The sequence below is a fragment of the Mastigoproctus giganteus genome, chromosome 7, assembly GCF_048544385.1.
Source record: "Mastigoproctus giganteus isolate SK-2022 chromosome 7, ASM4854438v1, whole genome shotgun sequence".
Classification (NCBI taxonomy): Eukaryota; Metazoa; Arthropoda; class Arachnida; order Uropygi; family Thelyphonidae; genus Mastigoproctus; species Mastigoproctus giganteus.
Genome location: NC_143581.1, coordinates 4,794,830 through 4,809,198, shown reverse-complemented (window position 1 = coordinate 4,809,198; position 14,369 = coordinate 4,794,830). Strand labels below are relative to the sequence as shown.

Below are 14,369 nucleotides of genomic sequence, written 5' to 3'. Positions count from 1 at the left end.
TGGTGTACATGAAATTATACATGCACCTGTTCTTACTCTTAATTATCCTAACACAGCCCATGTATTTACTTGTTCCATGATGACTCCCAGCAGTTGTTAAATCCCCAGCACCTTGTTTTCCAGGCTGCTCTCATTCCAATAGAAGCAGTGCAAGAATCACAGCAATCCCATCCCTGTAGAAGCAGTGCCTCCTGTTAACAAGCACAGACCACACTGAGAAAAATTCTACACCATCACAGTCTCTCCAGGGCTGAATTGACTGACAAGGCTCTCATCATATATTCCCTCCTATCGTGTCTGTGCAGAATTGCAGACACTTTTAAATTTAACCCTAACTTGCGACCTTTTTTTTCAACATTGACCTGTACTTGTTAAGTAAGTCCACAGATCTCCTTCTCTTAATATCATTAGTGCCAATGTGTATAACAATGTCACCCTTTGTGCCCTTGAAATATGATATCTGCTCTACAACATCATCAACTTTTGCCCCTGCAGACACACTATGGTCTTATTCCACCCTATCCTTTTTTGCACAATTTATTTCCCATCTCCCTGAAAAATTTATTTAGAAAAGACCATAGAAATGTTTAAAAGTCTATCCTATGCTGAAGTACTGATCCACTTGTTTCAGATATTCTTTTAAGAATTCTTGAAGCCTCACAGCCAACCATTTTGGTAGTGTATCAACTGGAAAAAAGCCTTCCTTATTAAGAGGAGTATTTAACATTTTTGTCATCTGAGTTGTTGTTGTTGTTGTTTGTTGTTTGGTTGGTTTTTAGGAGCATTAGCAACTAAGGCCATATTGCTCCGGAATATGCGGTGGTCATTCCTTGACCTTTCCGCATCCTCCGTATTTGGTGGTGATGGGCTCGAACCCCGGTCTAATCAAGAAGCGTGTGCTACGCACTGCTGCTCCTTCCCACCTGGCTACAGAGGCGCCTCATCTGAGTTAGCTGATTATATGCCATGTTGCTGATGAATGGAAACTGATGGCATGTGTTAGTAGGTGTATGCCTTTATATACAGGATGATACAAAAGTAGCATCTATTACACAGGCTGCAAATGGGAAGCAATTGCAGACTATGCTATTTGCTATAATGATGAAATTGATGCCTTTAGACGGTTCCATGTGTACAGGAGATACCAATGAAATAATAAATTTTAAGAAGATGCTGCAGTTTTTCATGACACATTATATGTATGCATGTGCATATTTATAACTTTTTTTTAGATTCATGTTTTATATAACCCCATTTGCAAGGCATAAGTTTTGCTAACCACTACAAGCTATTGACTACTTGATTAGAGATTATGTTTAGGAATTTATTCCACGTAATCATTAGGCTCCAGGTTAAATAGTGGCTGCCCAAATCTTAAAGATAATAATGCTTACAAGTAGTATGGTGTTATGAAATTTTAATAATTTATATAAATTGCAAAAGAATTTGATGTAACTTTCATTTTGTTTGTTTTGCACATGAAAATAGAAATGTATTGTATAAAGTAAATTTTATATTTTAACAATATAAATAAAATATTTATTTTTTTGACAAATTTAATGAATATTTTAAAGATTTTTTTCGTTGGAGCTAGTGCTCTTACTTTTCCTAGCATTGGTAATTTGTTAGTGTTTTGTTTATAACAGATGATTGAATATTATTTATTTGCAGCTTTCAAACGATCCAAGTCCAGGTTACAATATTGAACAGTTTGCAAAAAGGTTTGTTAATTTTTCAGAAACATAATAGCTGTATATAAATTAAAATTAAATCTAAAATAATGTTTATTTATGTTTTGTTGTTTATAAATAAAAGAATTGCATATACATGGGGTTTAATTCTGAAAGGTTCAATAATGGATTTATTGTAGTAACCACAATCAGAGAGATTGAAAATCAGTGATGGTTTTATGAAGCATCATTGGGTAACATGTGATGTGCTAGACATGCTATTTGTATCAGAAGTGTCCTCTAGATGAAGTCAAAATGACTATGCCATATTCTTCCATTGGTTTGGCATTTTCTTTGTCAGTAGTCAAGATTTTGGTATTGGGGCAGCATGTTAGTTCTGTCCCAATACAAAATTTCTGCCAGGAATTGGAAACATTGAAACTTTGCAACACTTTTGACAGGTATTTAGAAATAGTGCTATGAATCAGTCCTGTCTTTATGTGTCACAAAAAGATTTGCCAAAGGTGGAAATGAGCTGGAAGATGGCAAATGCTTTGCTTGTCCCAATAGTTCCATCTTCACCACCACCACCACCACCATCATTAGTGCTCTGCCCAAGGCAAGTCCAAACATACACTTAATAACCACTTCTCCATATCTGCCTGCTTTCCACTTCATCTCTCAATATCTGCCATCTTCTCAGTTTACCTATCATTGTTTTTTCAATCTCTCCTGAGCCTTTTTCCATCACAGCCTTCATCAGCCTTTACCCCGCAACACATGTCCAATCTAATTTCTCTTCTGCCTTCTGATTATTTCAGTCAAACTTCTCTTCATCCACCCTTATCAGAACCTCATTTTCTCAACCCATCTTATATTTTCCATCCTCCTCCATACCCACATCTCAGAACTCTCCAATCTTTTAATATCTTCTATTCTCATTTTCCATGCCTCTATTCCATAAAGTATCACACTCCATACCAAGTGTCATACCAATATTTTCTCTAAACCAGTTCCTAATTTCCCACATATTCTTCTTCGCTTCTCAAAAGCTTTTTTACCTGTTGCTATTTTTATTCTTATTTCTGTGCTGCTGTTCGCTTCTTCCGCCAACTCACACTTTTCTCTTCTCACTCTTGTAACCTTTGTTCTCTCAATATTCATACTCATCACAAACTTATCACAATTTCCTTGTAGCTTATTACACAAGCTCTGCAGTCTTAATAGTTCTATAACACTCAGTAAATTTAAGAAGTGTGGAAGTGTGTATATGCTTATTGTTGTTGGTAGTGTGTTTGGGATATTATTATTATTATTAGCTATATGGTGCAAGGAAGCCTGAGGCTTATGCTGCACCAGCCAAAATAAAATTCCCGAGTTACCCTGAGAGAGAGAGAGAGAGAGAGAGAGAGAGAGAGAGTGAGTGAGTGAGTGAGTGAGTGAGAGTGAGGGTGAGTGTCAAAAGTAGAAGGGGAATCACCAAGAAAGAGAATGATGATATCCAGCTCAGGACCCTGGGTATGCCAAGCCCATACTCACCAGATGTGAGCCCCCTGGTGTTGGCATTTCCATCAGAAGGGGGGGGTGGAGTTTATGCCATACTACTCTCACTGTTCATTTCTCATTTATGTGAACAATTATGAGTACTTTAGAGGTGACAGTCTGTGACCATTGTACAGGCTCGTGGCGATTCCATGTTCCTGAACAGAATTGTGTGCTGAGATGAAAGTGAGCATTTTTATACAATCTCCAGAATGAGTACCAGTCTTCATTTTGAAAGAACTATTCCTCACCTCCTCTGAAATAGTTTTGCTGAGACAAAAACAAGTTTTTTATGCTGGTAGTGTAAGACATTATATGAAGGGAGTCTGTGTCAACTACACAACACCATTTGGTTAAACATCAACTGTGAACTGAAAAGAATTGCTTTCTTGCTCCTGCATTACAATATACTACTACTATTGACCAGTAAGTGCGACAAAGTACCTGCTGGATATTAAGGTGACAGTACTGCTGCATCTTCCATACTCATTAGAGTTCTGCCAGACCTCTTCAAGGGTGTGAAATTTAAGTTAAAGGAATGGACACTCAGTAACACTGATGAGATGACATGACAGTGCGGCTGCTCTGAAGAGCACTGCACTGCAGAAAATGATTTCCAGCAGTGCTTACAAGAACTGCACAGTCAGTGTCAGAAGTGTTTAGCTGCCCAAGGTTTTGATTTTCAAAACAACAAGATTTTCAAAAGAGGACTCTGGAAAATAAATTATATATATAATCTTCTCACCAAACAAGGAATATTGGGTAAATGGGTTGAATTATCAGGTATTCAAGGAAGTAGATTAAAATTTTGTTTTGCCATTAATGGCAGTTCTGCTTTGGCATCTAACAATTAGGTCAGTACAGTTAGAAAAAAAATTAAGTAAAGAAACACAAATATTAGAATTATCCTACAGAAACTAGATAGGAAAAAAGGCAAGATTTCAGGAAAGCATATCAGAGATAAGTGATGTATTGAATTTTGAAAAGACACGACAGAATTTAATATATATATGCAAAAATAATATGTAGAAAAACAGTAAATTCATTAGATATTAGTAATCAAGATGATGTTTCAACGAAGTTAATTCACAATTAGATACTGAAGGAATGTTGCAATTGATTAGACTAGAAATCAGAATTAATAAAATCTTTACATGGGATTTTGGACAGGTGAGATGGTTTAAAGACAGTTATTTATATTAAACACATACAGTATAACAGTATAAAGCTGAAAACTTATGTTAATTGGTAGTTATAATTTTAATACTGAATATAATTATTCATTCGGGTAGGAGAAATGGTGGTTATATAGTGGTCTCACTGGTGTGTAGTAATACACCAGTGTTGCCTCTCAGTGTAAGGAACCATAGGCTTACATTGTTATAAAATTTAGGTGAGTTGTAATAGATATAAATTAACATAGATTAATATGGTTAAATTCTGAGACAAAAACTGGAAAGTTCTACTTAAATAGGTAAAATTGTATACATTATATTACTATTAGCAAATGATGCAAGAAAGCAAAATTATACAGCATCAGCCAAAAAAAAAAAACTCCCATTTCACCTATTCATCCTCTCCAACAGTTTGTCTAGCTCTTCCTTGAATTTATTTACACTATCAGCTTCCACAACAACAGATGGAAGTTTGTTCCAATAATTGACCACTCGGTGGCTAAAGGCAAACTTCCTCACATCAATTTGAATTTGTGCTCCCTCATGTTTGTTGTCTGAGCAAGAGGAAGAATCCCATCAGCATTGAGCTTGCTCAATCCATTCGAAGCCTTAAACACCTCAATCAGATCACTTTGCAGGTGTCTAGTTTGCAGATGCTGCAATTTGCAAGAACTGAAGCCTTTCTTGGTAAGAGCACACCTTTGTTCCACTCACCAATCTCATTGCCCTTCTCTGCACTCATTCCAGAAGTTCCACATCCTTCCTAAAATGAGGCTTCCAGACCTGTATGCAGTACTCAAGGTGTGGCCTGACCACTGCCTTATACAATGGGATAATGACCTCCTTATCCCTGCTAACAAAATTCCTGTATATCATTAAAAAAACACCACGAGCTATTCTGGCAGCCTGTCTGCACTGTTCAGAGAACTTCATATCTGATTGCACAATTATCCCCAGGTGTTTTTCATTTTCCACTACCTGAGTGTAGTACCACACAGTTGGTACTTTACTCTGGGGTTACTGCTACCCATATGCAATACTTCAATGTTAAACTTCAATTGCCATTTATCAGCCCATATGTCTAGCTTTTTCTAGATTCTGTTGCAGTAGCATAATGTCATTACTGTTATTAACCACCTTGCCATCCTTTGTATTATCTGCAAACTTGAACATTAAACTTGATATGCCTTCATCAATATCATTGATAAACAGAAAAGAACAATGGGTCTAACATCAAACCTTGGGGACTCCATTAATAACATTAGTCCATGAGGAGCAATGTCCATTGATTACCACTCTGTCTTCTCGAATTCAACCATCCCCTTATCCTTAGCAGCAACTTGCCCTTAATGCCACACTGCTCCAATTTGTACAGTAGTCTATTATGCGCAACTGTATCAAAAGATTTCCTGAAAGCTTTCCAAGTACATGATATCAAAATAATTTTTTGCATCCAGTTCCTTTGTGACCACATCATAATAACCAATGAAATTGGTCAAACAAGATTTCCCCTCAACAAACCCATGCTGTGTTTGAAATATAATTGCAGTGTTCTGTAGATGATTCTGCATTACTTTTACCAGTGACTTTCATTGTTTTCTCTGCAACAGAAGTTAAACTAACAGGTAATTACTCATGTCACCATTTGATCCTTTCCCTTTTTGAATTGGAGATACATTCAGAAATCTCCAGTCCGTGGGGACCTTCTCTGAATCCATCCAAGGATGTGCTCATAATTATGGCTCTTACTTGATTCGCTGCCTCCCTTAATATAACTAGATAGATCCCATCCACCCCAGGTGCTGTTCTAATGTTTAACTTAAATAATTTCTCTTCCACTTTCCTCAAGAGTAATTACAAAATTATTAGCTCCATGTTAGAGCTTAATAAGCTTCAGGCATCCACTTCCCTAAAGAATTCCTCTTGTATGAATGTAGATGCCAAAATACTCATTCAGTTTTTCAGAAACCTGAGCAGGATCATCAACAGTCAAACCATCAGTATCAAGTGCACCAATTTGATTCATTCCCTTCCTTTTAGAATCTACATTTTCTTTTCGAGACTAGCCTATATCTACCTTAGGCTTCTGTGTCACCCCAATGACGTATATGCATCTCATGCATTTTTCTTCTCTGCCATGAGTTTCTTCAGTTCATCTGATATCATTCAATTAAGCCTATACCTCGAAGAGTATTTCTTAGTTGGTATGAAAAGCCTAGTAGCTTCTATGATTAATTCCTTGAATGCTTCCCATTTAGAATTTGCTGATGGTAACATCATCAGTTGGTCCCACTGCGTAGAATTTAAAAACTGTCTGGGACCACAGTAGTCACCTTTATGAAAGCAAAAAACCCCCCTCCCTTTAACCTTGATGATAGTTGCATCATTAAGTAAATTCCAAATCAATACACTGTGATCACTGCCATTTAGTGTTTATTTTATCTGCAGATTCTTAATGCATGAATAAAACCTTGCTGATAATCAGATCAAGAGTATTTCTCCCTCCTTTTGTCTCTCTAACATGCTACTGTAGAAAACAGTCATCCAATAAATCCACAAAAGTCTTGCTAGTGTAGAATCACTTGCTAGTATGGTCACTCACATAGTGACCATACCACAGGTTCCAGTTAAAATCTTCATTATAAGACATTCTGATTTTCTGGCCCACTATTTCTCTATACAGCTGTTTGCTGTACTCATCAGAGTCATTAGGCCTATAACACACTCCCACGCAAATTTTTGCTTTCCCAGTGCTCATGTCACACCAAACTGACTCAACATTGCATTGGCCACTCGTATCAATTGGATGTGCTGCCTTAGATTTTATTAGACATGTTCTCAGGTTGTAAATCTATCTTCCAAACATAAACAGCCCCTCGAGAGTAGGAGGGTGCAGCCCGCAACTCACTATATATCCCTTTATTTTAACATTAAACATTGGTACATCTTTTGATGTAGACGTGATAGAGACTTTTATAGTAAATTTCAGAATCATCGCGTTTATTTCCTCCAGAATCTCGTATTTTCATTGCAGAGGTATGACATAAAATATTTTTTGTTGGCTAGTGTAATTTTTACAGAGATATTGCTGAACTTACCAGGATGCAAAATTAAAAGTTAAATTAAATAAAGTTAAGAGTTAATGATATTTTTAAATCAGTATCATTGAAATTCCATAACTAGAAGCCTTTGAGCTATAGTTCATCACGTTATCAAGTTAAGAGGTTAAAGGTAGTATATTAAATTTGAGAATTATGATATATAAATACCAAGTATTAAAATGTTGCTTTAAATTAAATCTTCGAAATTTTAGAAAGTGTCTTAAAAAAAATCAAATACTTAAAAATTCCTCTGCATATAGCAGTCCTTTTACCATCCAGTTTTTCCTATATAATTTCAAAATTTGTATATGTTGTTATTTGGTTTTTAGGAGCATTAGCAACTAAGGCCATATTGCTCCGGGAATATGCGGTGGTCATTCCCTGACCTTTCCGCATCCTCTGTATTTGGTGGTGACGGGCTCGAACCCCGGTCTAATCAAGAAGTGTGTGCAATGCACCTCTGCTCCTTCCCACCTGGCTACGGAGGCACCAAAATTTGTATATAATTGGTGCAATATAATATTAATTTAGATTATCAGAGTAAAGTATCTAGGTATCTGCCTGTTGGGCAACTTTTTTTTAAGCCTTTGTGCATTGTGTCCTGCATTTTCCTGTCTTTAGATACCGTGTCTCATTTTGGAACAGTTTGTCCTATTTTTAATCATAGGCTGGGGAAAAGGCACTGATGCAAGTGTCACATTTATTGCAAGTTATTGAATCTCTTGCAAAAAACATGAGATTCAATTCAGTTGCTCAGAATTTGCAATTTAAAAATAACAGCGGATTGTGAAGCCTGAATGGTATACTTATAAAATGAGAGCTAAGGGAGAGCCAGCTTAGTAAAGCTTGGGGTTAGAATGGACACTACTGCATTCTAACTCCAAGCCTTACTAACTTTACTGATAAAAAAAAAAAAATCATATAATGACTTTTATATTTATTCAGTTTCATAGAATTCATATGTGATAATATAAATAGAAATATAAAAGTTTTGAATAATTTTATATTTTTTTCACAGAGGTAAGAAATATCTTCCACTTCCTTATGTTGTTAAAGGTATGGATGTGTCTTTCTCAGGACTGCTCTCTTATATTGAGGTATGTGAAATTGGTGTTGCTTTTTGGAAAAAAATGGAAATTTGCAATATTATTACACAGAGAAATGTTTTAGAGAAAGTACAAAGGGGGGGGGGTCAAAAAAGCTTTGACTTGGTTCTTACCAAAAATCCAAACAATATCAAAAATATGACAGTTCAGGAAATGATAGTAGAAAGTGATTTATGATCACTCTCTGCTATCAATCATGAACTGTGTAGTATCCAAAAAAATTTTCTGGTAAAAAAAAAAAGGATAGGGCTCTAATTACAGGAAGAAAGACTACAATGGACTCGGGGATTTCTTGAACTCTGTTAACTGGAGTTATTACTATATGCTATTTGATGCTAATGCATTGTGGAATACATTCAGTCCAGTTGAGAAGTACTGCAAAAGAAAGATACCAAAATGGATGACAAGAGTGCTGAAAGACTTAACTGAGCAAAATAAAAAAGTAGGGGAATATTTACAGGTTATTGCATGCTTCATATGATAACTATAAGCAGATATGTAATAAAAGCACTGATAAGACTTGTGAAAGGTGAATAGGAAAAATCACTTGCTAAGAAAGCAAAAAAAAAAAAAAAAAGCAGGGATTAAATTTGGTAGGTCCCTTGCAAGAACCATTAAACTGGTAGTATAATTTGCATTCCAGCTGAAATGGTGGCTGAGTTGAACAAGTATTTTACAACTCTTTTTACAATTGAACCCACATTAATGCCAAGGGGGAAAAGCAAAAGTTGAATTATTGAGAATTATTATTGTTGAATTATTGTAAAATAAGTGATAATGACATCAGAGAAGCACCTGCCTGAAAAGCTTCCGAGGCTGAGAGAAGGTAAAGCTTCAGGAGCAAATGGTATACATTTGATTGTATTATGTCCATGTCCGTGAATTAGGGGTTGTTAAACAACCCCTAATTCTAAAGCTTCAGGAGCAAATGGTATACATTTGATTGTATTATGTCCATGTCCGTGAATTAGGGGTTGTTAAACAACCCCTAATTCATGGACAGGGGATGTGGTATTCTTCGGTATGAACTTGAGTAGTAAGTGCAGTCCCTCTTGGATCAGTGCTCAGACTTCTCTTGTTTCTGAGCATCTTAAGTTATATTGGTGAAGGAATATGGGAAAAGCTGTCAAAGTTTTTGCTAATGGCTTAAAGACAGAGGACCAGGTTCTGCCTGTGACAGTTAGCATTAGCATTAGTAGAGGCATTTGATGCAAGAAAGCAAGCTTTCTTGAGCATCAGCCAAAAAAAAAATAAAGTAAAATAAATAAATAAAAAATAACCACTTCCACTTCACCCCTCTGTTCGTTTGAAATACCTGTCCAGCTGAGCCTTAAACTTATTTAGGCTATGAACGTCCACGACAAGGGATGGAAGTCTGTTCCACCTACCAACCACCCGCTGGCTAAAGGCAAATTTCCGCACATCTATCCTACATCTGTCTTTCCTCAATTTGAATTTATGCCCTCTCAGGTGATTATTCTGAGGCAAGAGGAAGAATCCCATCAGCATTGAGCATGCTCAAACCATTCAAGGCTTTGTACACCTCTATCAGATCACCTCGCTGGTGCCTAGTCTCCAGACACTGTAATATGCAAAACGTAAGCCTTTCTTCGTAAGAGCACCCCTTTGTTCCATTCACTAATCTTGTTGCCCATCTCTGTACTCATTCCAGCAGCTCTACATCCTTCTTGAAATGAGGCCTCCAGGCCTGTATACAGTACTCTAGGTGTGGCCTGACCATTGCCTTATACAAGGGAATAATCACCTCCTTATCCCTGCTAGAAAAATTCCTATATATCATTGACAATACACCATGAGCTACTCTTGCAGCCCGTCTGCACTGCTCAGAGAACTGCATATCTGCCTGCACAACCATCCCCAGGTCCCTTAAATTCTCTACCACTGTCAGTGTACTACCACAGAGTTGATACGTTGCTCTGGGGTTGCTGTTTCCTATATGTAGTACTTTACATTTGTCAATGTTAAACTTCATTTGCCACCTCTCAGCCCATCTGCTCAACCTTTCCAGATCCTGTTGCAGCAGCATAGTGTCAGTAGTGTCCTTGACAACCCTGCCAACCTTCGTATCGTCTGCAAACTTGGACATTAAGCTTGATATACCATCATCAATATCATTTATAAATACAGAAAACAATAAAGGACCCAATACTGAACCCCGAGGGACTCCACTAATAACATTAGTCCACGATGAGCAGTGTCCATTGATTACCACTCTCTGTCTTCTCCCCCTCAACCACCCCTTTATCCATAAGCAATTTGCCTCCAATGCCACACTGCTCCAATTTGTGCAGCAGACTTCCATGTGCAACAGTATCAAAAGCCTTTCTAAGATCCAAGTATATAATATCAAAGTTATTCCCTGCATCCAGTTCTTTTGTGACTGCATCATAGTATCCAATCAAATTGGTCAGGCAAGACTTCCCCTTAACAAAACCATGCTGTGTCCGAGCTATAACTGAAGTCTTATCTAGATGATCCTGCAGTGCTTTTTTAACCAGTGCCTCCATTAATTTTCCGGGAACAGAAATTAAACTCACAGGTCTATAATTACTTGTGTCAGCCTTTGATCCTCCTTTGTGAATTGGGGTCACATTTGCACATCTCCAGTCCACGGGTACCTCCCCTGAGTTCAAGGAAGCTCTCATAATTATGGCTAAGGGTTTGCTTACTTCCTTTGTTACCTCCTTTAATATAACTGGATAGATCCCATCCACCCCAGGTGCCTTTCTTGTGTTTATCTTCAACAATTTCTCCTCCACTTTACTCTCAGTTATTACAAGATTCTCTAGCTTCCTGCCAGAGTTGAATACACCTATGGCATTCCCCTCACTGAATAACTCCTCATGTGTGAATGTCGATGCAAAATATTCATTTAGTTTGTTAGCTACCTGAGCAGGATCATCAACAGTTGACCAATCTGATTCATCCCCTTCCTTCTAGAGTTTACATAAGTAAAGAACTCTTTGCTGTTTTTCTTCGCATCCCTTGCCAAGGATTTCTCGTAATCTGCCTTCGCCTGCCTAACCTCCTTTGTAAGTTGGTTACAGATCAACTTGTATCTATCATAGGCTTCTGTGTCACATGTTAATTTGTATGTATCCAATGCATTTTTCTTCTCTGCCATATGCCTCATTAGTTCATCTGACATCCATTTAGGCCTAAACCTTGAACAATATTTCTTAGTTGGTATGTAAAGCCTAGTAGCTTCCAAGATAAGTTCTTTGAATGCTTCCCATTTTGAATTTGCTGTTGGTAACATCATCAGTTGATCCCACTGTATAGAATTTAAATACTGTCTCAGTCCATCGTAGTCGCCTTTACGAAAGCAATACCCCTTCCCTTTACCCCTAATGGTAGTTACCTCTTTGAGTAAATCCCACTTCAGAACACTGTGATCACTGCCACCTAGTGGTTCATTTATCTGCAGATTCTTAATGCATGAAGAATCACTACTGATAATCAAATCAAGAGTATTACTCCCTCTAGTTGCCTCCCGAACATGCTGATGTAGAAAACAATCATCCAATAAATCCACAAAAGCCTTGCTAGTGTGTGAGTGACCAGCCCCCAAATTCCAGTCAATATCTGGGAAATTAAAATCCCCCATTATAAGTCTCTCTGATTTACTGGCCCACTCTATTTCTCTGTACAGTTTCTTATTATACTCATCAGAGTCATTAGGCCTATAGCACACTCCTACTCTCAATTTTGATCTCCCAGTGCTTATGTCACACCAAACTGACTTGACACTGCACTGTCCAGCGATGTCGACTGGCTTCACTTCCTTGGATTTTATGTGTTTCTTAATTAATAGCATAACCCCTGCTCCCTTCCTATCCTGTCTATCCTTTCTGTAGACATTGTACTCCCCAAATTCCAGTTCTGCATTCCTTATATCTGTGTGGCACCAGTCTCTGAAATCCCAACACTATCTGCCTTTGATGTTTTGAGCAATACCTCAAATTCATCCAATTTATTTACTAAACTCCTAGCATTGGTGTACACACAAGTATACATGCACCTGCTCTTCCTCTTAGCCACCGTAACACAACCCATGTGTTTACTTGTACCTCCATGATTCCCAGCAGTCTCTGAAATATCCTGCATCTTATTTTCCAGGCTGCTGCTCATTCCAATAGAAGCAGTGCAAGAATCACTTTCTCCTCTGCCAGTGGCTACTGTTAATCTATTAGTCCTTGTATCGCCCCAATCTAGCAGTTTTCCGACCCACCTAACACTGCCTCGATAGCATCAGCAAACATTCTTGCACCCTTTCTATTTAAGTGTATCCCATCCCTGTAGAAGCAGTCTCTCCTGTTAACAAGTACAGACCAGGCTGTAAAAAATTCTACCCCTTGAGCCCTGCACAATCTTTCCAGGGCCGAATTGATCGACAGGGCTCTCATCATATACTCCCTCCTATCGTGTCTGGGCAGAATTGCAGACACTTTCAAATTCAACCCTAATTCACGGCTTTTTTTCATCAGTGACCTGTACTTGTTAAATAATTCTGCCGGTCTCCTACTCTTAATATCATTAGTGCCAACGTGTACAACTATATCACCTTTTGTGCCCTTAAAAGATGATATCCGCTCTACAATGTCATCAACCTTTGCCCCTGGCAGACATACCCTGGTCCTGTTCCACCTATCCTTTTTACAAAGCATGTTTCCCATTTCCCTGACAATAGAGTCACCAACAACTACTAGTTCCTTTGGGACCAGCGCATTGTGCCTTGGGGGTTGCCACTGTTGATGATCCTTCAAGAAATGCTTAAAAAAATTGCTTGCTTGCTTACTTACTTATCAATTGACATTTTCAGCTCCTTCCCATGGGAGCTGAAATTAAGGAATAAGAGAATGGTTATATGGTTAATAAGGGAACCATTTTTTTCCATTTAGGCATATCTTCTCACCATTCTTTTCTCTCTATCTCTCTCTCTCTCTCCAGCTCCTCTCAGCTAATGCCTCTTCTCTCCACATTGCTCTTCACATCCTCTTCTTGGTCTTTTATCCTCTAGTTCCATTTCTAGCATCCTCTTTGACAGTTTTCTATCGTCCATTCTCTTCATGTGTTGAAATCGTCTCAGTCTGTTCCTTTCAGTCTTTTCTTGTAATTGTTTTTCTCTTACTTTTCCCTAATGGCGACACTTCTTATTCTAGCTCTCCTAACCTTTCCACAAACCTGTCGGAAACATCATTTCCATTGCTTGCATTCTGCAGATATCACCTGCATTACCCATGATTCTAATTCATAAGTTATCATTGGTACATAATATGGCCTATATAGTACCACCTTGCACTTCTCAGGTATCTGTTTTCTCCCAACTAGTTGTGTGTTACACAGTTATAAAACATTCTTCCTTGATCTGCTCTCCTGCAAATCACTTATCCATTCTCCCTTCTTTTTTTGTACTCCCTAAATATCTGAAACTGTCCACTTCTTCTGTCTTCTTTCCCTCAATAAAGATGTTAATCTCTTCTTCCTTGTCAGTCTCATTGCACTACTCTTAGCATCACTAAACTTTAAATTGTATCTCTTTGTTGCCTCCACCCAATATTTTATCCTCCTGTATCTTCCCTCCATCCCCATAAATGAACAGATCATCAGAAAATGTCATCACTTTTATTTTCAGTTCCAGTCCTTTCCCCCCACAGAATTTGCTATATCATCCATTAAAAGTATGAATAGTAGAGGTGAGATTGCACCTCTATATCTTAATCCATTATTAATTTCAAATCAGTCTCTGTTTCC

The 14,369-nt window shown here is 37.7% G+C and overlaps 1 protein-coding gene across 1 annotated transcript in view; it reads left to right on the top strand.

Annotated features, from left to right (window-relative positions):
• Tcs3 (Probable tRNA N6-adenosine threonylcarbamoyltransferase Tcs3) overlaps window positions 1-14,369 on the top strand; it is a 47,330-nt gene that overhangs the window by 19,966 nt on the left and 12,995 nt on the right. Inside the window, exons 7-8 of the mRNA XM_090378619.1 lie at window positions 1,672-1,721; window positions 8,507-8,585. Of these exons, the coding sequence (XP_090234745.1) occupies window positions 1,672-1,721; window positions 8,507-8,585 (129 nt within the window). The remainder of the gene's footprint in view (window positions 1-1,671; window positions 1,722-8,506; window positions 8,586-14,369) is intronic.